Source organism: Phodopus roborovskii, unplaced genomic scaffold (assembly GCF_943737965.1).
Source record: "Phodopus roborovskii unplaced genomic scaffold, PHOROB, whole genome shotgun sequence".
NCBI lineage: Eukaryota > Metazoa > Chordata > Mammalia > Rodentia > Cricetidae > Phodopus > Phodopus roborovskii.
Genome location: NW_026126515.1, coordinates 6,224,781 through 6,252,710, shown reverse-complemented (window position 1 = coordinate 6,252,710; position 27,930 = coordinate 6,224,781). Strand labels below are relative to the sequence as shown.

General features: G+C 49.6%; 1 protein-coding gene across 3 annotated transcripts in view; it reads left to right on the top strand.

Moving 5' to 3' along the window:
• Positions 1-27,930, top strand: part of Ltbp2 (latent transforming growth factor beta binding protein 2) — an 88,224-nt gene that overhangs the window by 39,315 nt on the left and 20,979 nt on the right. For all 3 annotated transcript variants that reach the window (XM_051196336.1, XM_051196335.1, XM_051196337.1), the window contains exons 4-15: positions 866-1,056; positions 2,132-2,302; positions 2,758-2,964; positions 3,607-3,893; positions 4,487-4,589; positions 18,078-18,152; positions 20,790-20,912; positions 23,985-24,149; positions 24,374-24,589; positions 25,283-25,302; positions 26,488-26,527; positions 27,245-27,358. In XM_051196336.1, the coding sequence (XP_051052293.1) occupies positions 866-1,056; positions 2,132-2,302; positions 2,758-2,964; positions 3,607-3,893; positions 4,487-4,589; positions 18,078-18,152; positions 20,790-20,912; positions 23,985-24,149; positions 24,374-24,589; positions 25,283-25,302; positions 26,488-26,527; positions 27,245-27,358 (1,712 nt within the window). The remainder of the gene's footprint in view (positions 1-865; positions 1,057-2,131; positions 2,303-2,757; positions 2,965-3,606; positions 3,894-4,486; positions 4,590-18,077; positions 18,153-20,789; positions 20,913-23,984; positions 24,150-24,373; positions 24,590-25,282; positions 25,303-26,487; positions 26,528-27,244; positions 27,359-27,930) is intronic.

The window sequence follows — 27,930 nt, the reverse complement described above, 5'->3', positions numbered from 1 at the left end:
GGGGGGAAATGTGTAATTAATTGTATAAAGTAGGCATAGTGTTAAGTTAAAAAAATTAAATTGTATCTACAGTTGATGATAATCTTATAAAATTATATATGTGAGAAAAGGTTGAAAAATAGGCAAAAGTATCTTCTCTGTTGGGATGGGAGATGATGAATTCTCTTTTTCTCTTTGAATATGGTTATTGTGTTATTTTTATATTACTTAATTGGGAGATAGATTCTAGGCTCTGCCCCTGAGTGATTTATGCCTGTATATTTGTTGCTCACCTGTCCCACATTATAAATTACAGAGAGGGTTATATAGAGAAATGGCAGGGCCAGGCATGGTGAGACTTATCTGTAATCCCAGCACTGGGCAGGCTGAGGCAAAAGAACAGTGAATTTGAGGCCAGCCTGGACCAAGCTTCAAAATAAAAGATGTTAAACAGAGCTGGAGACGTAGCAGTAGTAGAGTGCTTGTCTAGCATGTGTATGTCCCTGATACTGGGGGGGGGGGTAAAAATAGCAAGGTTTTGGCACACACCATGGTTTCAGTGCTGGGCTGGCCCATGAGTGGGCTGGCAAAGACTGCCAGAATGTCGGAGCTACACAGGAAAGTCCATTGTAGTCAAAAGTCCTGAGGATGGGTTTCCTAAATATTCTAATAGGTGTAGATCCTCCCTCTTGGAAGACTGACCACCCTTGGTCCTTGTGTCTGGACACTCATACATCCAGGAGTCAGCTCTGTATGGGTAGGAGAAGGCATCTTAATGGATAGAAATCTTCTAGTGCAAATGATGGGTTGAGGGCAGCTAGATGGCAGAAGGCTGAGAGATGCTGCTCCTGGGATGCAAACCCCCAGGCCATGGTCATCTCCACAGGACCCTGAATGGCCTGAGCCAGACCCGCCCCTTGCAGCAGCTCACAGGGTTGTCCAGGACTGTTCGCCGTTATCCGGCCACTGGTGCCAATGGCCAGCTGACATCCAACGCTTTGCCTTCGGGACCAGGACTGGAGCTGAGAGATGGCACCCAGCCAGGATCCCATGTGAACCACCTCTCACCGCCTTGGGGTAAGACTGTCCTGCATCTGGACCTAGGACAGCAGAGCATCTAAATCTGAACCATCCTTGCCTCGCCTCTGCTCCCCCCTCCACTCCCAGAGGACAGAGCTGTCACCTTGTCCTTCACTTTTTCAGCCAACCAACACACAGTATCGGTGCACTTGCTTTGTGCCAAGTTCCAGAGTGTCACACTAATCCATCTGGATCCTAGGACTTTGATGGCAGTCTGCCATCCCCTGCTCTGTCATCTCTGCCTGCTTTTACTTGCTCCACATCCAGCTGGGGCCTCAGTTCCCTGACTCATGCACTTCTGCATTATCTTTTCTGCTAACTGCAATCCTGGACCGGTGCGGCCAGCTGCTTCTAGGAAACCCCCATACCACCATGCAACTGCCATTGCCTGCAGCCCTCACTTCCTCCTTGATGTGTTGCTGGCTTCCCCACACTCTGCTAAATGAAGCTGGTAACCAGATCTCCTCCCCCTCCCCCCCTCCCACCCCACCAAATCTGATTCTAGCCACCCCTCAGGCCTTATCTTCCTCTGTTTCCCCTGGGAAACCCCTTCCCTGCCAGCCGGACCTATGTACCACTCCCTGCCCTTGCGCTCAAAGCCTAGGCCCGCGCTTTTTGGCTGTGTACTGAAGGGCACCATGGCGATCTTTCCACCTCAGTCCAACTGTAAAATGAAATATTCAAGCCGGGCTGTGGTGGTACACACCTTTAATCTACAAAGTGAGTTCCAGGACAGGCTCCAAAGCGACACAAAGAAACCCTGTCTGGAAAACAAACAAAGAAAAATCAAAAAAAGGAAGAAAAATTCAGTTAGCTATATGAGAATGGTCAGTGCAGTTCTGTATGGTCTCTCTTGCAGCAGTACATATCAGGGTACACAAAACACGGGCTTAGCTTAAGGGGACATATCTGGGCACTTAAAACGATCACCCTCCCTTGACTGCAGAGCTTGGGTCCAGGTCTTAGCAGGTGCAGTAGGTCGTACCTCCCGGTCTAAGGGCTTTTTGCACCAGGCTCTGGAGATCAGGGTTATGCTTTGGCTCCATCCAGGACCCGAGCCCTCTCTTTGCAGGGATGAACCTCACCGAGAAAATCAAGAAGATCAAGGTTGTCTTCACTCCCACCATCTGCAAGCAGACCTGTGCCCGTGGACGCTGTGCCAACAGCTGTGAGAAGGGTGACACTACCACCCTGTACAGCCAGGGTGGCCATGGGCATGACCCCAAGTCTGGCTTCCGTATCTGTGAGTTCCCTTCCTACAGATGATCTTGGCGTGGCGGTAATGGGGGAAGAGGGGGTGGGCTGCCTCTCAGGGAACCCTAGTCTTGAAGCCTCTTATCCTATAACTCTGTCAGTTGTTAAAAGTCACAAGAGGGAGTGAGTCTTGTCCCAGCTCTGTCCCAGCCTGGCTGTGTAACTCCAGCCAACTCACATAACCTCTCTGAGTCCAAGTTGCTTTGTTGCTTTGATAGAGAGGAACCGTGACCCTGCCTGTGCTCTAGGTTACTGTGGTGGGCAGGAGGGACACAGGAGGCTTCTCTAAAAGGATGGTTATCTGCTCCTCTTTACTCAAGAGCTTCAAGGAAAGGCCCTGCATTGCAAGGGACTCTACACCCTCCAAGCCCCCCAAATTTGGTGTCCCTGCTTGCTTGTCACCAACTTGAGGTCAGCTGCCAATCACTTTGAGTGTTGTTGTAGATTTCTGCCAGATCCCCTGCCTGAACGGAGGGCGCTGCATTGGCCGGGATGAGTGCTGGTGTCCAGCCAACTCCACCGGGAAGTTCTGCCATCTTCCTGTCCCACAGCCAGACAGGGAACCTCTGAGGAGAGGCTCCCACCACAGAGCCCTGCTGGAAGGACCCTTGAAGCAATCTACCTTCATGCTGCCTCTCTCTAACCAGCTCGGTAAGTGCCAGCAATTTGGGGCAGCCAGCCTGTGAGGTGTACCAGGTAGAGTGTGTGCTGCCATCACTGGCAGCTGGGTTGGGATGGATCTTCATGTCATTCTGCCTTCCTTTTCATCAGAGTCCCTCCATGTGTGCCTTTATCCTGTGCTGGGAGGACAACACCCCACTCCCAGCCTGGGCAATCGAGGGGTGAATGGATGGGGGGTAGAATTCAGCCTGCATTTCATTTCCCTGCCTTCGGTTAATAGGTGACAAATTAAAGGTACAAACATACAGAATTCCATAAGAGTTGGGATGGGGCCCCTGGGCCCAGACTGCCCATGAAGGCTGTGTGATCGGATGACCCTCAGGAATCCCTTGACCATGGCTTGTGTGTGGTTTGATGGCACTCTGGGCTGCACACGGTCACAGAGGAAGTAGAGTCAGAAAGAACTGCAAAGCTTTCAAAGCAGAGCCTTCCATGGAGGAGTTACCACTTCCTCCCGTCTAGGGGCGGGGCGGGGCCATTGTCCTAGTTCCACATGACAGGCAGAGATGGAAGGGGCTTTTGGAGAGACACACAGTCTGGAGCCTGCCTGATCTAGGGTGAAAATGAGGCAGGAGCCTGTTTCTTGGCTCTGACTCCAGCTCTTCTGCCTAGCCTCTGTGAACCCCTCGTTGGTGAAGGTACACATTCAGCACCCGCCTGAGGCCTCTGTGCAGATACACCAGGTGGCGAGGGTCCGGGGTGAGGTGGGCCCTGCCCTGGATGAAAACAGTGTGGAGACCAGAGCCTCTCGCCGACCCCCTGCTGGCCCGAGCCACAGCCACTGGTCCAGCAACAGCATACCTGCCCAGGCTGGAGAGGGCCCCCGGCCACCACCTCCAGTGCTGGCCAGGCATCGGGGACTTCTGGGCCGGTGTTACCTGAGCACAGTGAATGGACAGGTGAGAACGAAGCTTCTCTCTCAGCTCTTCAGGGCACTATGCCCCCCCCCCCCAGTCTATAGTCTTCTCTTTCTCCCTTGTTTTTGTGGAACATGCGTCCATTTCCCATATGGGCAATGCCACAGCACAAAGGGACCTGAGTGGGTTGGGGGTGTAGTTCAGTTGGTAGAGTGCTTGTCTCACATTCAGAAGGCCCCCAGCTTGACCCCTGGTGCCACATAAACCAGGCATGGTGGTTCACCCCGTAACCCCAGCACATAGGAGTTAGAGGCAAGGAGGTCAAAAACTTAAGGTAATCCGTAGCTACAAAGTGAACTCAGGGTCAGCCTGAGCTACAGAGACTCTGTCTAAAAGGGGGAGGGGTGCTGATGTGGACAGGCCAGGTCTCCTTCCTGAGCTACGTGCAGTGCCTGTCAGTGCCAGGCACACAGAAAGGGACCACAGAAGTCCCCTGGTAGAAGAGCCATCACTAGTGCTCTGAGGCAGCATAGAGTTTGGACTCAGAAAAATGCTGGCTGGCTGTGAGTTGAGCCTAGGACCCCTGGTGCATGGACAGCAGGTGCCACAGGTGTTGCCTATGGTCTCTTCTCCAGTGTTCTAACCCCCTGGTGGAGCTGACTTCTCAGGAAGACTGCTGTGGCAGTGTGGGGACCTTCTGGGGGGTGAACTCATGTGCTCCATGCCCACCCAGACCAGGTGAGTACTGGCATCAAGATGGAGGGGTGGCGGGAAGCTCTCTCCTCACCCCTCCCCACCAAGGGTTCCCAAGGCCAGGCAATACATCCAGATGTGCCTTGAGGAGCCAGCTCAGCCCCTCTGCCCAGCAGCTGGGTCTCTGCTCAACCTGATAGTCTATGTGGGGAATCCCACTTTTATAGAAGACGAGAGGGATTCCAGCCAGTGATAGACCCCTTCCACCCTCTGATACCCCAGGAACCTAAAATGTCTCCTTTCTCTGAGGATCTTAGGTCTCCTCCTCCCCTCCTGGACCAAAGTTGAGTGCCTGTCTGAAAATGCCCTCAACAATGTGGTGTGAGAGCCCCAGTTCCTCATCCCTTTTGGATGGTTGGGTAAATCCCAACACACATTCACCCATTCATTTGTTCATTCAGCAGATGTGGGCTGGATGCCTCTTATGTGCCAGGCACTGGGGAACATTCACACAGTTCCCAGAGGTCTTAGTCTGGGAGGGGTGACCAGGTGCCTGTGCCTGAGTATGGCTTCTGCCTGTTCAGCCTGTCTCCCCACCCTCAACCTCCAGGCCTGGACCTACCATGTATTCTTGTCTGTCAACAGTCAGCTCGGTGAGCTGTTTTGTGGGAGGCCTGGAGCACAGCCCAAAAGTGGGAGGGGCAGGACTGTCCCCAGCATCAGACTCAACCGTACAACGATGACTATGTTTTACCCACACACACACACACACACACACATAAATAATAAGTGCAGATGGTTTCACAGTACTGTGTGTTTCTGTGAAAGAGCTGAAGATGTCATTCATTCAGCTCAAAGGCTTTAGTCTCGAACACGTGTCGGGAGCCTTCTCTGCTTGTTTACCTCTCCCTGCCCTGATCCCCTCTCCTGTGAAGTCTGGCACTGAAGGGTAATAGTGTCAGTCTTACAGGGTTGCTATGGTGACTACATGGTACATCTTGTATAGATGGCTCTTCATATTTGAAAGTCTGTAACTGCAGATTCAACCAATATCAGATCAAAAGTGTTAGAAATACAGGGCCAGTGAGATGGCACCTGCCACTAAGCCTGGCAACTTGAGTTCAATCCCTGGGACCCACATGGGGGAAGAGCTGACATCACGAATTGTCCTGTGACCTCCACATGCAAGTGTGATACTCACACACTCATACACATACACACGCCTCCACACAACAACAAACAAAACCATAATTAATTTTTAAAAATATTGGAAGGATAATGCAAGTTCCAAAAGTAAAACTTGAATTTGCTTCTCATGAAGCCTGATGCTGAACCGACACGAAATGAAGTACTTGCTATGTGAGCATGTGCTTTTGTAGCCTTCCACCTTTCTGGGGTCCTGTGTCTACAGCAGTAGCGTGAGCCCTGCTCTCCTCACGCCTTGGTTACTGTATAGTTGGGTCTCTACTGATCACACACAGCACTTTTTTCTTGTCATAGTCCCTAAAATACGGCAAAGCGCTAATTTGCACATAATTCATATTGCATAAATTATTATAATCAATCTCGTAGTGACCTAAAGTGGGGGGATATGCATAGGTTATGTACTATGGCATTTTGTACTATGGCAGCCACAGATTTTGATATCTGTGGGGTGTTGTGGAGTCAATCTTTATTGGATACTGATGGAGGCTGAGTGTTGATGCTGCTGGTGCTGCTGATGATGAAGAGGTCTCTTCAAGAAAGGGAGAAGGAGCAAACTGGCACGGAGAAGAAACATGGCTGTCTGCTTGGGGACTCCCCAAGAAGCCAGGAACATTTTGAGTGCATGTGACACTTTTGTTCTCTCGTTTTCCCTCCTCGAGCCAATGCTTGGCACTTCTATATCCCACATTTGGTTCAGCCCACAAGTGTTCTCACTGATGAAGACACATTTGGTGGGAAGACCCCGAGTGGACCATGGAGAATGGGGTAGAAGCAACTCCTCCCCTCTCCAAGCTTGTTGGCTTATGGGCTGCAGGTTGGCTTTAGAAATAGTGTAGCATCTAGACCAGTGCCGAGTGCTGTGGGGACAGACAGTGCAAACAGGCTCCTCATGGGCCCTGGGGCACTTTTGCACAAATTAGGAATGGGGATTCTTCCATATGATCAGAGCCATCTTCATAAACAGGCAAATCTGCTGCTAATGGTGTCTGTGACGCCATTAGATGAGGAGCTTTTCTGCTGTACCCTGAGGTGGTGAATCAGGGAAAGCTTCTTAGAGGAGGGGACATTCAAGATGACTAGGGGGAGGATGATCAAAGGGGTGGGGCTCAAACTTCAAGCTGAAGATCAGAAAAGCAAAGCAGCTGGGCACTAGCTCTCACTCTATCTCAGAATGGCAGGTGATCCTGGCTCCAGCAAACCTCAGACTAATTCCTCTCCTCAGCATGGCTTCAATAGCTTGTGGCTGACTTTGCTTTCTGAAAGCTTTAATAAATAATAAGTAATATATCACTACAGGTAGGGAAGAATTTAGCAGTTCTAGAAAATTGTATTTGTAGGTGAGACCAAAAAGGGAACAATGGTCCCTGGAGTGGGGCGTGCAGGGATTGTAAGTGCCATTTTATAGGTTGGCTCCTGCATACAACATCAGCCCTTTGGGGGACATCTAACCCCTGCTGCTGGCTAGAGTGCTGGCCAAAGTGCTGACCTGCTCCTGGCCTAGTAGGACTGTCTTAGGAGGGAGTAGCAAGTGTTCATCCAAGAGGCAGTTCCAAGGCTACAGCCTCAGAGACTCCTGCTTGTCTTGAGGCCTGAGTGGAGTCATGGAATTGCCTCTTGAGTCTGAGAGTCAATGGATGGGGAGAGTAGGCTCAGTTGCCAACAGATGTGGATTTTTGATGGGGCCTGACTCTCCAGGATCCTTCCTCCCTCACAGCTGAGGTGCAGGTCCCTCTCAGAACCATCCTTTGGGCAAGTCTGCAGGCCCCAGGTCTCTGAGATTTGGCTATGATGCATGACCCTGAGCTCTTGACATATAGCTCTCTGATGGGGTCAGGGGACACCTAGGGCCCTGTGGGTTCTTGAGGTCAGTCCCTCTTCTAACAGTGAAGTTGGTGTGTGAGGCCCGTCAGGTGATATTAGTGGTGTGTGTGTATGTGTGTGTGTGTGTGTGTGTGTGTGTGTGTGCATGTATGTAGAGGTCAGAAGACAACTTATGATTCTCTCCTTCCACTTTGTAGATTCCAGAGATTGAACTCGGATCATTGGGTTTGTCGAGCCATCTCTCTGGGCCCCAGACTCTTCAATTAAATGTCACATCTACTTGTTATGGGATTTAAGCAGGAGAATGGGACCCAGCTGGTTCAGAATGCAGAGATGCAGGCTGTGGGGACTTCTCTGGTCAGGGAGCAATCCTTGGCTGGTCCTTTTAGCAGGGGCTGGTGTGTGCACAGTGACCAAAAACAAGTTCTAAAAGACATCCTCACTTGGAAGGGTGAAGTCAGTGAGAAGGCGAACATTTGCTCTTTGGGGGCTGTTTGCCTGCCTACCTGCCCCACTCACAGTCTGGACTGTGAGATTAGCCCAATGGTTGACCAAGGACTTGGCTCCTAGTAGATAGAGCTGGCCATCTTGGATCAGTCAGGGCCTGGACCTCAGCCTCGTGGGAATGGGAAGAGATCTCTGGATCAGTTGTACTACAACATGTACATGGTGGTGCAAAGCACAGACTGAGCCCCCATACGCACACTTAAAGCTCAGCTCTTCCCCTGCATCTCTCAGGTGGTGCCCCAACCTTCTTCCCCACGTGTTTGGCACAGCTCAGCAAGCTGGGCAGCAGGGTACAGACCCTGGAATGGCAAGCATTCCTGCATACTGAGCAAGAAATAACAAAGACCAGGGCAACATAAACATTTCAAACACATGAAAGTGCAGCAGCGCCCTGTTCGGGGAAGGGGCAAGACATTGAGGAACCTTATTTGTGTTGACAGTTTGCCAAGACATCAAGCTCCACACCTTACCCCAGGGCTGCCAGGGGTGTTTAAGTGGCATGACAAACAAGCTACTGTGCAAGCATTGGAAGACAAAAGGAACTGCTGAATGAGTTGGGGGGATGCTTGGCAAGAAAAGCAGAACTTCTGGATTCTAGAACATTCTTATCCTTAGTGGTTTTACATTTATTTTACTCTGATAAAGCGGGACTGTGTCTCTTAGGGAAATCTTTGTCTTCCCCGACAGGCTTAAGTCACAGTGAGAGCAAGAGAATGGGCAGCTGAGGACCCACAGAATGCCATGGCTTCTCTGGGTCATAATGGTCTTTCAAGGCTCCGTGGCTGACTGTTGAAGATAGTCCCTGCAGAATGCTACTATTCCTCTTTTTTAAAAAAAATTATCTATTTATTATGTATACAGTGCTCTGTCTGCATGCACGCATGCAGGCCAGAAAAGGGCATCAGTTCTCATTACAGATGGTTGTGAGCCACCATGTGCTTGCTGGGAAATGAACTCAGGACCTCTGGAAAAACAACTAGTGCTCTTAAACACCTGAGCTACCTCTCCAGACCCAAGTGTTGCTATTTCTAACATACAAGAGGACTGCCTTGAAGTCGCCGTTCTAACAGCACAGAGAATCCCCTTTTCTTTCAGAGGAATTTCAGAGTTCCATTCCTCAAGGAGATGGCTCCAGGAGTCTCTCTAGACCCATTGTGAGTCCCTCTCTTCCCCTCCCTCTAAATGAGTGATAGAGCATGTCCCCCAGTGACCTCTGGGCTTTAGCTGGATCCCTGTGTTCTTGACCCCTTGGGAGTTAGTAAAAGGCCCCATACTCTTCAGTGTCCTGCCAGAGTCTGGGAACACACCGCTCTCAAGAGCCACTTTGATTGAGGCCATATTTTTGAGTTTCCATATAAGACAGACATCTGGGTTAACTGGAAAGTTGGCAGCTGCCTCATCAGGCTTGGCACTGGCTATGTCAACCCCAAGGCCCCTTTGCTGGGACGGGCGGGGCTGGCACTTGGCTCCAAACCTGCAGTGGTGGGCTCCAGCTGTTTGCCACGAGAATATCTTTCCATCTGCCTAGCCTGGAATGAGTTTACCTCAGAACCTAGGCCCCCTCCCTGGCTCTCCAGGGACTGCAGACTCTGTCCCTCTGTCCTTCAAGAAAGGCAGCACCCTGTGAACATTAATGCCTGCCATTTGCTGAAGCATCACTTTACCTGCATTGCCTCATTTAATTTGCACAGACACAAGCCGGGGATCTTGAAGCCCGTTTAACAGGTGGGGAAACACAGCCTCAAGAAGGCTGAAGAACTCATCTAAGATTTGCAGAGTGAGAATTGCAAGTGAAACAAGTACTTAAAGCAGTGTGTCTGATCCTCAGATGGCCCAGATCTTATTGACCTGGGAAATCCCAGACCTGCTTGCAAGAGATATATCCTAGGGGATTAGACTGGGAGGCATACTGGGAGTATGTGCACCGTCTTCATATTTTTGTTGCTGTTGTTCTTTTTTCTTTTTTTTTCAGTCACATATTTCATGAGTTATTTGTGCATAAAGGATCATGACCGCCACAATTGGCAGGCAGGCAGGTTGGCTGCATGTAACCCAGGCCTAAGTGTTAATGGAGGCATGCTCAAATAATTACCCTATATAGAAGGAGGAAGGCTGTTTCCCTGGGATCCTATGGAGAAAAAGGCAAAGGGTAGATGTTTCTGGAAAGCAGAGCTCAACTTGAAACTGAGCAAAGGGTGCAACTTAGTAGCATCTGTAAATGCCCAGCAATAAAATGCCCTGTGCCTAGAGATACAAAGACCCTCCCTGCAAGAGGTATACTTATCAAGGATGGGTGTTTTGGAAGTGAGGAAGTATCTAGACTTGAAAGAATGAGTGTCCATAAGTATGGTTGAAGATTTATTGGAAGCTCACAGGACAAAAGCTTTGTCCCATAAGGGCTGTTATGGGGGTAGTTCTGTGATGTCAGTCCTGGGGAAAGTTGGGTCTGTGAGGATTTGGGGAGGTCTGGGGCAGAGAACCTTAGGGCAAGTCACAGCAGCAATGATAGTATTGTCAGTATCACCCTTAGCAACTATTTGGAGCATTTAGAAGGCCTTCGTATTGTAGTGAGTCCTAATGATGCTTGTAGGTGTCATGGTATACCATACCCATGCTTCAGAAGAACCTGAAGCCTGGACCCATCTCTCCTGACTCCTGCCTCTCGCACCCTATAATTCACTGTCTGTAGGTGGATTTCTGGAGCTCTGGCTCAGGCATTTAAAACCTGAAGGACCTCAGCCTGGGGAACAGCTATACTGGGGTAGGGTTTATCTGTTTTCCTGGACCTGGGTAGAGACATCAGTCCCCTGTCCTAGAGAAATGGGTTTTACCAGATTCCAGTCAAGCTGAGCAAGTATTATCTCTGGACGGGTGGTGTTCTGAGGGCTTCTTCCAAACGATTTGAAGCCGCCTGAGAATTGTGTTCCAGGCTTAGCTAGCTCCCTCCCTGCTTTGCAAGGGTGGGACTGTGATATGTGGCATCTCTGAACTACTTCAGGAAGGGCTGGAGTATGGGTGACTAGACTGTGTGAGATGAGCTAGGGTCTGCCCAGAGCCCTCTCCACCTCACTTTTTGTAGTGACGTTAGCCTCTGTGGGGACACAGATGGGGTCATCTTTGAAGCAAATGTCTATTCTCGTTTAGGGTGGCCATGGAACTTGAGGAAAGAGAAAGTCTGAATTGTGGGTGGTATGATCATTGCTACAAAGTAGTGGCTATTGTGCTCAGGGACTCACATACTTGTTTAGAATCTGCCATAACTCCATGAAAAAGAGCTTGCCATCGTCCATGTCAGTTACTTTTCTATTGCTGAGGTAAAATACCATGATCAAAAGCAACTTAAGGGGATGAAAGGAAGAAGAGAAGGGAAGGGAGGAAAGAAGGATGGGAGGGAAGGATGGGGGAGGGAAAGAGGGAAGGAAGGAAGGAAAAAAGGATGAAAGAGAAAGAAAGGAGGAAGGAAGGAAAGAAAGAAAGAAAGAAAGAAAGAAAGAAAGAAAGAAAGAAAAAGAAGGAAGGAAGGGAAGAAAGGCAGGGCAGTGGAAGGAAGGGGCATTGGAGGGAAAGGGACTCCTGAGATTGAGCCAGTTTAGAAGGAGCCAGTTTAGAAGTTCTGTCCAACATCCATTGTTTCCACAAAGCGAATCTTCACAGCATCCTTACAAACTAAATTTCTGTCCCCACGTCCATGCTGAACTACTGGCTAAAAGAGAGGAAGAAATGTGCTCCAAATTGGAGTGAAGTCAGGAATTAATTGTCTCTCTGCCTACCCTGGGCTCCCACACCATTTTTACCAGAGGAGTGAAGTTTCACTCCAGCATGCCCACCTGCCCAAGGTGTGCACATCTGGGGACAGCCTCCAGCCAGTTCAGAAGCCCAAGCTTGGCCTCCCAGGCCAACTATGAGTCTATTCTCCGGGGAAGTGATGCATCAGACATCCTCCATATTCCCTGCTGTGGGCATCTGTCATCACAGGCTGACACTGGCACAGTGTAAATAGCCCTGTGGCCAGACATGTCTTCACTGTCTCCTCCCAGCTCTGCCTGGGGAATCAGGGCCAAAACTGTCTCAGCAATTAGTTTGTCTTTGTTGATGACTCCTCAGGAGTCCCAGAAGTTGAGGGATTGAATGAGCAGGATGAGACAGTCTACAACCATGGGTGCTCTGTTCATTTTCCCCATCTGTCAGTAGCAGGAAGATCAGGGGATGGGCAAAGGCAAGGGCAGGGACCAGAAATGCTCAGAGCCACACAGCCCTTTTTCTATATCAGAAATGTTACCCACATCTGCCCTATGTGGTTTAGATGTTAAGAATTTCAAGTTGATGCTGACTGGGCCCTTCAGAGATGTTTTGGCTTTGTCAGATGTTAGAATAACAACTGTGAGGATGCTGAAGCTCCCCCATATCCTTGACATGTCCACTGGAGTCACATTCATTTTTATGCTTATGTGTGTTTTATCTGCTTGTATGTCTGTGCATGTTTGTGCACCACATGCCTGTAGTACTTGAGGATGCCAGAAGTGCTGGATCCCTGGGGCTGAAGTTACAGACGGTCGTAAGCCTCCCTGCTGGTGCTGGGATTCTAACCTGGGTCTTCTGCAAGAGCAGCAAATGTTCTTAACTTCTGGGCCCTCTCTCCAGCTACCTGTAGCCACCGTCTCCAGATCTCCAGATCACAAATCCTCCTCCTCTGAGCTGTTGCTACATTCTAGACCTGATGTAGCTGTTCATGTCTCCCTCTTGTGACTCAGCATGCTGTGCACTTGTCAAACATCTGATGAGATCTTCTAGCCTCATCCTGACACTTTGTTTCTCTTCCTTTTCCTGATCCCTGATCCTGGGAAAGGTCCCCGGGAATGGTGATAGCCTTCCTGCCAGGCTGATACCTTCCCATAGCCCCATTTAGACCCTAGAATTCTCTGTGTGCACAATCTCCGAGGCTTGCCATGGATTCATGCATTTGTTTATCTGGAGCAGTAGATGACTCTGAATTTCAACTCTGCTAGCTAGCCTTCCGGCATTCATAATGCCAGCTCCATCCAGCCACTGGCTGACCTTAAGCATGCTTCCAGCTTCTGTCTGCTTCCATTCACTTATCTATGAAATGGGGTGAGAATACTAAGTACTCCCAAGGGCTATTATGAGGCTTAAATACATTGCTAGGTAAAGCCTTTACAATAGGGTCTCACCCGCATCAAGTCTGTTTTGGGATTTGCTGTTATTTGTTTCCATTTGGTCTGAGTGTCCAGACTGCTGCAGGTATTGGGCACTAGAGATGGGGTCCCTGTACTCACAGAGCTTATGCTCTAGGAGGGAGACAGATAAGCAGGCTAGTGGCTACAACACATGTTAAATGCTATGAGCAGGGAAGGCTGGTACCCTGGGAACATGCAGGAGGGACACCTGCCTGCCTCCCTTACCCCTTAAGTCACTCACTCCTAAGTCAGTGGCTGCTGAATACTCACCCCAGGCCTCATGGCCATTTGAACTTCTGTGCCTTCTCTCAAGGAGATTTAAGCTGTTTTTTTTTTCAGGACTGGTGCTGGATTAGGCTTCACAGAAGCTGAGAACTACCCCTTATGGGTCATTCTGGAAGGTCGAGGAGAGGTATGGAAATACCTAGTTTGACGTGGAGATGGTTAGCCAAAATTGGGAGATCCACTAGAGACAGTAGCTGGGCAGTTATTTTTCTCTAGAAGCTTCAGGAAGCACTGCCAATCCACGGTTTCTCTTCAACCCAGTGAAGGGAGAGCCTCCTTCCAGGGCAGGAACTTCATTGCAGAGGGAGCCTGTGCTTCTGTGACTGGAGCCAGGTCATCTCAGCTTACATGGCCAGGGCTCCCATGGTGTTCTTAGGGTTCCAGCAGCTGCAGCTCCTTTTGTTCACAGCTCTAGCCTAGCTCTCTCCCAACTGCCCAGAATTTCTGCTTCCTCTTGACATCTAGGAGGCATGTCAATATGCCCTGGCCTCTGGCATATTGAAACCTGCCTGAGAAGATGCTCCCCTTCTCTCCTCCTCCTCTCCTTTCCCTCCCTCTGTCTTTCCATGTGTCTCTGTCTCTCTGTGTGTGTCTCTCTCTCTGACCTTTGTGGCAGAAGTCTGTATTTGACCGACTCGGCTCCTGCCAGACTTCTTACCTCCTGAGCTGTGCTTTCCTAACGGTTACTGTTGTGAGAAGCAGACAGGACAGTGTGGCCCAGTGTCCTCGGCACTCAGGCATCACACAAACACTAATTTGGCACTCTCCGGTTAAAATGGCGGGCTGTTGCAGCGTCAAGCAAGCGGCTGGAAGGCTTTGGAAAATGGTATCATAATGCTGCAGGATTCAACAAGCTGGGTTTAACGAGAGATGATACAATGTATGAGACTGAAGATATCAAAGAAGCTATAAGCAGGCTTCCTGAGAATCTCTATAATGACAGAATGTTTCGAATTAAGAGGTCACTGGGCCCGACCATGAGGCATCAGATCTGCCCTAAGGAGCAGTGAACAAAATATGAAGAGCACAAATTCTACCTTGAACCCGATCTGAAAGAGGTTATGCAGGAAAGGAAAAAGAAGGAAAAATGGGCGAAGTGATCCTGTAGTTGAGACCCGTGGATGTGCCTGGCCTCGGCATATGTTAAGAAGTTGTTTCAATCTGAATCACAATTTAAGAGTTATTTGTTCTATAGATGCCTCACTTTAAATAAATGTCTATTGTAACCATTAACACAAAAACACTAATTTGGCTTCACTCCCCAGCCCTGGCAAGCACTCTGCATTTGCTTTCCCTCCTTCTGCTCTCCGTAATGTCTGCCGCCTGCATCCAATCTTCCAGCTTTCCACTTTCTCCTGACAATGCCTTCCCATTCTCTCCTCCCCCTGTCCTCAGCACATACCCTCAGGCCCCAGGCCAAGGGCATGCGTGCCCCCAGCTTCACGCCCACCGTTCTGTCTAACCCTCAGTGTTTCAGAGCCCACATTTATCAGTCTCAGTGATGCCCTGGTCCAGACCTTCAGCCTCACGTGAAACTTCAGAGACGATGGGTCAAGTCATTAAATATCGGAACCTCAACTGGTATGTTTTAGTAGTAAGGAAAGCATTAAGCTTTACTGGTTAGTGTATGTCCACACTTGACCTGTCCTTATGTCAGACTGTCGCACGTCTTTCCTGGCGTGTAACATGTCCTGGGGTGGGGTGTCCAGGCGCCTGACACTCCATATGTTTGACTTTCTTGTGTCACAGTGACTTTGGTTCCCATTGCTCTGCTTCCTGGACTTGAATATTGTCTGGCATTGACGAAATCTGTCTTGACAGAGCAGAGGAATGACTCTAGAAAATTCCTGCTAAGAGCCTGTGGTCCCAAGAGACTGCTAATGACAAAATCATAAGCAATCATGAAAAGCACAGCACCAGCACTCCTTACAATGATATGTCATCAGCAGAGTGCAAGGTAAAAAAAAAAAAAAAAAAAAAAAAAAGTCTGTCATAGGTGACCTGACATGTACAACAAAAGCCAACTGGCCAAGAAGACCATGTGAGATGTAAAGTTCTACCAGCTCCCATTGACAACAAACCTTGCCCTAAGTTCCACGAGAGGGACTAATAAGTAAAAGCTACGCACTTAGAAAAACATCTGTAGGCCAGGCATGGTGGTACACACCTAGATTCCTAGCATTTGTCATGAAGCAGGTGGGGGTAGAGAGTTTGAGTCTGCACCACACAGTGAGACCCTATCTCAAAATTAAACAAATAAATAAAATTCAAAAGGATGGGGCAAGAGGAATTGGGAATTTAACTTAGTGTTAAGTACAAGGCCCCAAGTTCTGTCTCCAGCACTAAAAACAAAACATGTGTAAGAACCAAGGAATTCAAACTTGGCTGTGCAGTTCAAAGTATCAAGCTCTCCTTCTCCTGCTCCTGCTCCTCCTCCTCCTCTTCTTTCTTAGAGAAAGAGAGATAGAGAGGGTCTCACTGTGTAGACCAGTGTGCTCTTTGACATCACAGAGATCTGCCTGCCCCATCTCCTGATTAAAGTGCGAATCACCATGCCCAGAAAAATTGCATTATCATTATCATTATCATTATCATTATTATTATTATTATTTGGTTTTTCAAGACAGGGTTTCTCTGTATCATTTTGGACCCTGTCCTGGAACTCGCTCTATAGACTAGACTGGCCTCGAACTCACAGAGATCTGCCTGCCTCTTTCTTCTTCCTGAGTGCTGGGACTAAAGGTGTGCACCAACACTGCCCGGCAGCATTAATTTTTAAATATTCCATCTTATCTTTAATTACGTCTCTGTGTGTCTATGTGTTGGTATGCCCACCTGATTGACCTTTGGAGGCCAGTAGAGGGCATTGGGTCCCCTGGAGCTAGAGTATCAGATCTCTCCTTCCATTGTGTGTCCCCTCAGGATTGAACTCAGGTTGTCAGGTTTGGTGACAAGTGTGTGGAGCCACTGAACCTTCTCATCGTCTCTCTTATTAGCTTAGGCATATGAACTCAAGCTCTCCCTCCCTCCACCTCCCTCTGTCACCAATGCTGAGGATCAAACCCAAGATGTAGACACACAGGGCTGTCACTCTAAAACAATGTGGATGTTTTTCCTTTTCCTGTTTAGTATCAATAGGGGCTTTTTGTCTCTGTGATGTAAGAGGGATGTTGTGAAATCAAAGCAGGATGCGTGTTAGCATCAAAATACTGATATCATTTCCTCGTTGGCCAATCTGCATTCAGGTGCCTCCTGTGTATCTATAACCGTTTCCAAATAAAAATTAATAAAACAAACAAAGCATATTTGACCATATGTTATATTGCAAAATGTGTACGTGGTAGAATGTATAGTGCACACGGTATTATAGCTATACATGTGATTAAAAACTCAAATGAGAAATTATTTATTTTTTAGCATTTCAAAAACCAAATTATTTTTGTTATGTGAGACGGAATCTTGTGCTTTTTCTCAGGCTGGCCTTGGACTTGAGGTGATCCTGCTGCCTCAGCCTCCTGGATATTGGGATTATGGGTATAAATAAAGTATGGCTTCGGTTTCTAAAAATATTTTCTTACTAATATATATATATACACACACACACACATATATATATATAGTGCATAACATATTTTGAAATGAGAATACATTTTATAATAGTTAACCTCAAAAAACAAGGTGGAAAGCAATCAAAGAAGACAGTCGACATTGACTTCTGTCCTATGCACGCATCTACATAGACACATCACACCCACATAAACATATATATATGCCACATACACATATACACAGACACAAAATATGTGTATTGCTTTGCATTGATGGGCATGCTAATCAGCTCAATTAATTTTGTGTTTATTAGGGGGAAGTGTGAGACTGCTTAAAAATCTCAGTGATTTTTCGAGTATGTCATGCCTTGTTATTAGATATAGTCACCATGTTGGAGAGTATGTCTCTTGAACTTATTCCTCTCCTGAAATTCATAACTTTAATTTTTTTCATTTATTTGTTTGTTCATTTGTTTTGCATGTGTTCACGCTCATGCGTGATGTGTATGTGTGGTGTGTACATGCCACACATGTGGGTGTGGAGGTCAAAGGATAACAGTGAGAGTTGCTTCTCTCGTTCCAGTCTGTGGGTTCTGGGGCTTGACTCAGGTTTTCTGGCTTGGCAGCAAGTGGTTTTACCTGCTGAGTCATCCTACCTGTCCTGAAATTCACACCCTTAGACTACCAACTTCCAAACTACTCCGCCATTTCCCTCTTTGATCCTGGAGGTTTGCCTTTCTCAGATTCCACACGGATATGAGGTCAGGCTGAACTTGTCTTCCTGTGCCTTCACTCAATATTGCCTTCAAAAGAAGCAAGACAAGCCAGGAGGGTCTCAGTGAAGCAGAACAGATGCCCCGGGAGATGTTTGGAGGAACTCAGGCTACTTAGCTCATGGGACACCCATGGGACACTTGGAAGATGAGCTCAGAGGCCCTCCCATGAGACCTGTCTATATCTTCATTCCTCAGCCTTCCCGGTGATAGAAAATGGCCAGCTGGAGTGTCCCCAAGGGTACAAGAGACTGAACCTCAGCCACTGCCAAGGTAAGGGTGACCCACGGGACTGGATGAAGCTGGGGTGGCAGGGGGCGTGATTATGCCTGCTAATGCTGGGGCAATGCACCCCAGAAGGGATGAGCGTCTGCCACTGCCTAGTAGGCCTCTATCGGAGACTTTAAACCGCAGTTTCTGGGAGCTGTGAGAGGGGCTGGGCCTAGGGATCTTAGAACATCAGGACTTACTGGAGAGGGCTGAGAGACCCAGGGTCCTGGGGCACCCATCCTTACCCACTGGGGTACCCATCCTTACCCACTTCTATCTGAACCATGGCCAGAAACCCTGTTTCCTCCAAAGTGGAGCTGAAATTGAAATAAGTTGTAGGATGCTCTGTAGGCTCCTCCCAACAGAGCACAGTTAAGCGGTTGGGTCTCCTTCCCAGCCGCCTCAGCCCATAGTCAGGGTGGGGGTGGGGGAGGCACAGGGGGCAGGGATAGGTGGATCATGAAGCCTAATTCTACCCCCATCTTGATGGCCTCACTGATGAATCTGTGGGCCAGTGAGAGGCAGGGCCTGCATTAGAGCCCACAAAGGGACCAGACATAGGGAAAGAGGGAGGGGCTGGGTGATGGCTCTGCTGATTTTAGAGCTGTGTTGACCTCTGACCTCCTGTTGGTGAATGGCTCTAGAACAGGCAGGGTCAGCAGGAGCTGGGGCCACTTCCCTTCTGAGAGCTTCCATGACAGGGTGGAGAGCTGTCTGGATGGCTTGATAAAACTGGGTTGGAGATAATATTGTCCCAGATGGCCCTGAGGCCCCTTTCTGAAGTTTTCTCCCTGAGAGAGGAACCTGGGGAAGACTTAATGACATCTATCTGTGGGGTACCAGGCCTCCAGGCCACAGAAGGGAATTTGACTCCAGGATAAAGAAAACTTACTTGGTCCAAGCCTAAGTGCAGACTGCTAGCCCTGCCTAACCCAGGGTTAAACTCCTTTGGGTACAATGGACCCAGAATCTAAGTGGTGTGAGGAGAACTCTTTTTGCCATTCATTCTTAGCATTTCAATGAGTTCTCTGCCTGCCCTCCACAGTCCGGAAGTTTCCCAAGCTCCAAACCCAGAGGGCCCTATCCTCCTTCTTCACTCACCTGGCCCGTCCCTCTGTCTCTGAAATGATAGAAAACAAGAGGATGGGGCCAGGGTGGGTACTATATCCAGTCTGTGCCGGTTGCTGAGTACGCAATGATGGGGAAGACCCGGTTCCATGACCAGGAGAACACAGATACCTAGTTAAATACAACCAGGGAAGGTTTTTGATGGGTGGCATGGGATCCCTTGGTAGGATCCAAGCCAGGCTGGGAGGACCGAGGAAGGCTTCCTGGAAGAGGTAACACTAGGCCAGTGAGCAGAAATTGCCCAGCCGAGGCAAGTGCAAATCTCCCAGGCAGAAGCATCTGACTGAAGCATCTGAGGGACACTGGGCAAACAGCCTGTATGCACACAGGAGGTGACAGCATCTTGTGAGAGCCACCTGCTCACCCATGGGCTTTGGGAGGGCCTTGGATACCGTGCCGTGCTTTAGGGCTCCCTGGAGGAGGTGATGAGGAGGCACAGGGGAGACAAATCAGCTCGTGTGTAGATGTGTCAGAGCACAAGATGAAGATATATGGTCCGGCTTCCCTTCCTACTGTCAGTGGCATTGCCTCTGCTGCCATGGGACATCCTACCAAGGATCCTCTTGGCAGCCATCGTTTGTGGCCTCATCTTGTACTGATTTCCTCAAGGCCTGAGGATGAGCAGTGGTTCTGATGGCGCTGAACTACCTCAATTACATCCTGCTCTGGAAGCAGCTGCTGTTCACAAACGTTTCACGTTCAGCATCAGCGGGGCAATCGTGGTCACCAACCATCACCAAGATGCCCCAAACTGAAGTTCAGAGTATGAGGGTTTGAGCTCCCATTTTGCCACATAAGTTTAAACACCAGGACAAAGCTATTGTTCTTTCTTATCTGATGGCGAACAGGAGCCCATGCTGGTCTTGGGGGGTCATGCAGTCTGTTTGGGGCAGGGGGTACCAGACACATGCCTTCCTACCCTCCTGCTGACCCTTACCCCTTTCTCTCCCGCCCTTCAGCACTGTGTCCCCACCAGCCTTCTTCCTCCAGCCCCCTGCACACACACACCCTGCAGAACTGCTCAGGAGCTCTTGAAGAAAGCTAACCACAAGCGACTCAGTTGCCCATCTGCCACACCCTCTAATCAGGACTGCCTGTTTCCTGGGTCCCCATGCCACTTGCCAGAGTTACTAGGAGCTGAGTCACTCTGGGCAAGTTACTCCTGGGGCTTTTCTTCCTCTATAAAATGAGGACAGAAGAACCAGATAAAACTGTCTATAACATTAAATGGGTTGCATATTCAAATACCCAAAGAGTATGAAGCATACAGTCGGCACTCCATAAATGTTAGCTTTCAAGCTAAGATGGCTACTACGTGCCAGTTAGTGAATCGGTTTACAAGTTTTCTGTTTAATTATTCTATCAGCATGGTCAGGTGGTTGCTATCATGATCCATGTTTTGTGAGTAAGAAAACCAAGGCGCTCAGGGAGATAGATCTCACACTGAATGTGTGCAGCTCCCTCCCAACCATCTGGCCTCAGCTGGATGGATGCACTCTTCCACCTCTGCAGATATCAATGAGTGCCTGACCCTGGGGCTGTGCAAGGACTCGGAGTGCGTGAACACCAGGGGCAGCTACCTGTGTACCTGCAGGCCTGGCCTCATGCTGGATCCATCGAGGAGCCGCTGTGTATGTGAGTGATGGTGGGACCAGGGGTGAGAGGCATCCTCCAGGGGCACAGCCCAGACCCAGAGCGGCAAATTTCCCATAAGCAGACCTTATGAACACAGCCAGTGTCTGCTATCAGCTTGGAGTTGGGACTGGAAGTTGCCACCTCACTCTCTACTGGCTTTCCTTTTAAAACTTTTCTGGGATTCATGTTTTCTGTTTTGTTTTTCTCTCTAATCATTTCTGTTCTTTTTGCTGTCTTTGAAGGTGTGTGTTGCCTCTTTGAAGTGTCTGACTGAGCCATAGCTGCTAATTAATCTACTACCCTAGCTTAGCAACATGGCTGGTCACATGGCTGCTATTTTTTTTTTAAATGTGTATAGGTGTTTTGTTTGAATGTTTGTCTTTGTAATTTGTGTGTGCCTGGTGTCTGCAGAGGCCAGAAGAGAGCATTTGATCCCCTGAAACTGGAGTTACAGACAGTTGTGAGCTGCCATGTGGTTGCTGGGATTTAAACACTGGACCTCTGGAAGAACAGCCTTTGCTCTTGACACTGAGCCATCTATCTCTCCAGCCCCCACGTGATTTTTTCCTGTCCATGGTAGAGTGGTGTTACTGTTGTATCCTAGCACCTTTACATTACCCCATGGTCCTTTCTGCATGTGTTCCCACAACCATGAACAGATACATATGAACATATACATCATGAGATGTGACCCTGTATTGTGCATGTGTGTATATTCCCACATAAACTCCAGCGGCTCTGTGACCATGTCCTCTGTGGTTTCCAGCTGAGAGAGACCCAGGCTGGCAGGCCCTTCCTCACCCCTCTGACAGTAGAGCTGACCCCGCAGCTCCTGTGGGGCTTTTCTTGGGAAGGAAGGTCCCTGAAAGCAGTCCCTAAAGGCCTCTGAAACAAAGCCACCTCTAGATCATAGATAGAGCTCTCTCTCTGGCTAGCAGACAAAGTGCCTGCTACTGCATCTGGGAAGGCCATAGGAGGAACAAAACTCTGCTGCCACCCAGAGGTAGTGGCCTGTAGAAAGGGTGGCTGGATCTGACATCTCTAGGGACAGGAGGCAGTGAGAGCCCAGAGAAGTAGGAGAACCAGGATGGGGAGGACACATCAGTCTGCTGGTGGCGACAATAACATGTAATCAAGGCCCCAAGGACCTTACAGTCCTTCCTTTTTCCAGGTCACTTAAGGTTCCTTTATCAGGCTGGGTGTGGTGATGCATGCCTTAACCCCAGCACTCTGGAGGCAGAGGCCAGCCTGGTCTACAGAGTGATCTCCAGGTTAGCCAGAGCTCCATAGCAAAACCCTGTCTCAAAACAGGGACAAAACCAAAATCAAACAAAACTTTCTCTATAAGGATCCTTAACACCCAACATGTCTGAAGGCCAGGAAGACACAGTAGCCCAAGGCAAGTGACCACTGTAGGCAGAGATGCCCCTGTGGATGCAGGGCTCAGGGACTGATGGATGTGTGTATAGTACCTGAACTTCACCAGGGCATGCTTGTGTGCCTTGTGTATTTTATCTCCATGACCCTGTGAAGAAGGCTTCTTCAGCCAGGAATCACAGAAACTCAATTCCCACTGCACAACTGGGAAGCAAGAGAGAGGGCAAATGTGACCTTGTAGGTTAGATCCAGGTCCCCACGGTGCCCTCGGGAGTCTCTTGCTATTTCCTGTGTTGGTTTTCTAGCTCCCTCGGAGGTGGCCTCCACTTGCCCTAGGCTCTCAGCCATGGACTCCCAGTCTGAACATGGGTACTTATTTTCTTTTAAAGTATTTTGTGTTTATCATTTAGAGCCCATGATAGATGGCTGTCGGCCACATGTGATTGCTGGGAACTGAACTCAGGACCTCTGGAAGAGCAGCTAGAGCTCTTATCCACTGAGCTGTCTCTCCAGCCACGGGCACCTATTTTCTAATAATGCAAGAAAAGTCCCAAGCTGAGCAGTAGGGGGCTTACTTTCTCAAGTGCCTGTCCCTGTTCCAATCACTGTGACCAGGGGTATGAATGTCAGTTCTTCAATCAGGAAGTGGCCCTGGGGGGAGGGGGAGGGGGAGGGGGAGGGGGAGGAGCACCTGTGGAGAATGAATCTTCTCTATAGCATTGGTACACATACCAGGTAAACCCCCAAGCGCCCAACGCCCATGGCACACCACCATCGTTACTCTACACTAAAGAAACCCAGGCCCAGGGAGGTGTGTAGCTCATCAGATAGCAGATAATTGAACTGACCTCAGAATCATTAACTCTCAACTTTGGCTGTTGGCTCTCATCACCCCTCTGTCCTCTGACAGTCTGATTTGCCTTCTAAAGATTTAATTCTCTTTCAACCTGGTTGCTTGGCCATATCTTTTCCTACTGAGATTAAAAAAAAAATCAAGAGACTGTTTTTAAATACTCACTTGCTTTAAGCTCCACAGATTCATGGATTCAGTGGGGTGTTTTCTCCTTCTTTGTCTTGTGCATATGTGTAGTGCTGGTAATGAAATCCAGGGCTTTCGGCATGCTAGGCAAAGGCTCTACCACTGAGCTACACACCCGGATTCAGTACTCGGTTGTTCAATTACAAGAGCCATCCATGCATCAATTCAACTTGCATTATTAAGCAGTCATATACACCAGACACATGGATGGCTCCAGGTGACAAAGATGACCCCGACAAGGCCCCTGTCCTCGAAGCCCCCCGCATGCCTTGGGTACTCAGCTTGTCTCATCTTCCCAGAAAGGCTATCTGTGGCCATCAGAGCACACACTGCTCTCTACCCAACCTGAAGCATACACAGAGCCTTTAGAAAACACTGTAAAGGCAGCATTGAAGACAAACAATTCAGTTCCCAGGTCCTGCTCCCACATAAAGGTGGGAACCTAGGGCTGAGTCAGGTAGACACCATGGGCAGATGTGGAACATTCCACTGCAGCCATTCCTCCTGACGTTCTTGTGAGCACCTGACCTTCCAGAGTGAGATGTGAGCCAGGCTAGTCTCGGTGCCTGTGGCTGACCCCACCTCTGTCCACCGCTGTCCATGCTTTCTCCTTCCACTGAACACCTGCCCCTTCCCACATGCCCTGTCTGTTGCAGCGGACAAGGCTGTCTCCATGCAACAGGGACTGTGCTACCGGTCGCTGGGGTCTGGCTCCTGCACCCTGCCTTTGATACATCGGATCACCAAGCAGATTTGCTGCTGCAGCCGTGTGGGCAAAGCCTGGGGCAGCAAGTGTGAAAAGTGTCCCCTGCCTGGCACAGGTAACTCCATCCTCACCCCAGCCCGGACCACCAGGATATTTCCTCAAAGCCAGTGACCACTTCCCCAAGCCAGGAGGGCTCAGTTCTACACTTCCATATTCTAGACCTAGAACTCTCCTTGCAGCCAGAGCTGTCTTGTCCCCTTGAGGGAAGGAAGGGGGTAAGGGGACCCAGGGTTCTTGCAGGAATGGCATGGTCCAGTCCATCCTCTGTTGGTTTTTTAGAGGCCTTCAGGGAGATCTGCCCTGCCGGCCATGGTTACACCTACTCGAGCTCAGACATCCGCCTGTCCATGAGGAAAGCTGAGGAGGAGGAACTGGCTAGCCCCTTAAGAGAGCAGACACAGAAGATCAGTGAAACCCTGTCTGGGACAGAAGAGAGGCAATCACTCCGGGCAGTCACTGACACCTGGATTGAGGCTGAGACCCTCCCTGATAAAGGTATCTGAGCTGGGGAGACACCTACGGATCCCCCTTTTCTTTACAGGTCCCAGGACAGTAACTTCAGTACGATTGCCAGGTTGCCTGGGGCTCACGATGTATGAGTCGGGAAGAACTTGTGTTTGAATTCTCCAGCTGGTGCTCTGGAAAACTTATGCCCAGGGCAGCCAGTACAGGAAGCCAGGAAACTATTAGGACCAAGAAAACCAGGAGATTGCCAGAATTACTCCCAAGAATCTGGGATAGAGAAGTGAGGGCAGAACTCAGTAGCCAGAGACAAGGGACACTAGCCCAGTCAGAGGCATTCCCTTCCTAGAAGTTCTCCCTTAGTTCATGGCTCAGAGCAGGGAGGATGGATCAGGGCCACAGGAGGGAGGAGGTCTGTTGTGGGTCTAATGAGGCTGACTGATGGGGACTTCTGTCTCTGGAAACCTGGAAAGACTGCAGGAGACTTCCTTCTCCAACTGACAGGTGAGCCAGGCTGCCTGTATGCTCTCTAGCCTTGAATTTCTGGGGTGATTACCCCCAAAGGGAATCGACAGGCTGAGGCAGGTAAAAAGGGTTGCGTGTCGCATGTTGTTCTTGCTGGGGATACAGGGGCGAGCGTAGACTATGAGCAGGCAGGCCATGAGTGGAGGGCAGAAGGTCGCTGCCTCCCCTCCTGGAGCTCATGCTGTCATCTTCCCTTCCCAGGTGACTCTCTGGCTATTCAGGTGAGTGAGACTTCCTGCCAGGGATTTGGATTAGGGTGATAGAGAATGACATAGACCCCAGGTGTAGTCGCAGGAGAGCGGAAAAGAAGGATGGGGCAGATATCGGACGGAGTACTGGAGAGATCACGAAGTTGGGTCAAGGACCCACTTAACTGTGTAGTCTGGCTGCCTCTCAAGTGCTTGCTGTGTATGAACCCTAGAGCTGGTCCTGAATCTGGCATGTTTTCTGAGCTTGTTTAACACATACCCTCCCTCTGTGAGGAGCTCATGGCAAAGCAGAGGCATGGCTGTGGCTACCTTAAACCATTTCACTGAGGGAAGGGCATCTGGCCCCCTCCCCTGGGCCCAGAATCTGCCTGTGCATCCAAGGCTGAGCATCTCTGAAAGCCTCCAGACCCCAGAGGAGTGAATCTGCTTCAGCCTTCTCCAGTCTTTGACCAGTCTGCTGGTTCCTACTCATCTCCTGCTGCTGATGAGCTCACCTGTCTCCACACACAGTTTCTCCAGCAGCCTTGATCTCCTGCTTAAGAACCATGTGCTGAAAGCCAGGCATGGTGACGCACACTTTTAATCCCAGCACTTGGGAGGCAGAGGCTGGTGGATCTCTGAGTTCGAGGCCAGCCTGGTCTATAGAGCAAGTTCCAGGACAACAAGGGCTACACAGAGAAACCCTCCCTCAAAAACAAAACTAAACAAAACAACCATGTGCGTTCCCTCAGGCCAAAGCTTCCCCTCCATGTCATCCCAGTCCCAGCAATGGCCCAGTGCCCTTCTGTCCTCTGTTGTTTGCTTTCTTGTGCCCGATCTGTCTCTGTCCGTAGCTTTGGCAAGGGACACTGAGTATGGCTACGACTCCTGGCTTCGATACACTGGTGTCGTGACCCTGGATGACCTAGTTAATCTCTGTCATTCCATCTATGACATGAGCTTTGATAAGTGTTAATGTTCTGCTCTGTGGTTGACATGGAGCTGGTACAGGACATATATGTAACCACTACAACTTATAAGGAAGTGGAGCTGGCCAGTTAAGATTGTGGATAGAAAATGCCTAGAGAATAAACACCAGCAGTAAAACCTCACTAACCGGGTGAGCTGGACAGGGAGGTGGGGTAAGTGAAGGAGAAAGAGGTGTGTCCCGGGAGTAACAGATGGGCCCCCCTCCAAATAATCTTCATTTCTGCGCAGATCACAACCAGTGTCCCCCATCTGCCTGCCTGGGTACCAGGTGAGTTCCCCCTCCTAGACACTCCCAAGGAGAAGAGAAGGGGGAGAGAGAAACCTTAGTTTTAGTCATGAAATGACTACTATGAAGTGACTCATGGGGTTCAAACCAGAGGCGGTGAGGGACTCTTTTCCGAGAACTCTGAGTCCCTAAGGGACTGTGCTCTTAGTAAGAGATCCCATGATGACTTGCAAATGTTTTCCTACCCACCAAACTCTTTCTTAATCTCATGATGCCACTCAGCAGGTAAATTAGCAGTTTGGTAGGGCTCCAGACTCTTTCGTCCAGGAGTTTCATCTTACCTTCTGACCCTGAACTGACCTCTCACCAGAGCTGGGCTCAGAGTCAAGGATGCAGAGCTTCCCCTGCCTTGATGTGGCCATGACACCTGCTGCCTCCCATGGCACCTGGGTACTTGTGCTTGCAGAACCATTGTGTAAACTGCAAGATGCATCGCAAGGGAAAGCAGAGTGTTACATTGGGCATCCGGAGATGGAGGCAGCAGTTCTGCCTCCAGCAAGCTAGCTAGCCGTAGACAAGTAGCCATTTGTGCACTCCTTGGGTTCTTTTACAAGGGGAGGAGACCAGATATGCCAAAAGAGAGGGTAGATGGTTGGAGCCCTAGGTGCCACTTTTAGTTCGTGGGAGTCTGAACATCAGAGAACATAGAAGGGCCACTGCTGACCAATGGGTCCCACTTCCTCCCCTCTGCCTCTCCAGGGGATGCCACCGGAAGACTGGCACCATCATTGCCTGAACAGGACAGTCCAGAGAATCCAGAAGAAGAGAAAGTGATTCTCTCCAGAGATGTCCCAGTGACACAGAGTACCCCAGGTAGCTGCAGAAGCCCTTGGTGGCTCTTTGCCCCCACCTTTGGGAGGTATGGTTGCCCAGAACCAGACTCTGGGGCAGGGCTGTGAATGGAGTTTCTCTCTTGTCTCTTCACTATGTGAATAGTCTCCCAGCAACTCTGACCTAGCTGTGGCCCTGGCCTAATCCTACAGAGGAGACAGAGGCTGCCTAGAAAAGACAAGAGCCCTGCCTGGGCACCAACATCCCTTGGAGGGATGGTCCTACTCAGAGGACCCCAGGGAAGCCATGGATCTTCCTGGAGCATGGGGTGGGGGCTTCTTGAAGAATGGAAGCTCATAGAATAGGAGGCAAGGTGAGAGGGGGCTGAGTCAGTGAGGGTCCTGGCAGTGGACCAGGAAAGGGTTTTTGAGAAGGGACAGAGTTATATTGCACAAGGTTGTTTAAGTGTCCAGAACCTGTGTCTGGCTGTGTCTGGTCAGTCATAGTGATGAGGGGCCGTGTGGGGGAGATGCCTAGCAAGCCCACCTGGCTGAGGAATGTACCTTCCACAAAGACCCATTGTCTGGGGACTTGGTTCAAGAGAAGCAAGGCTA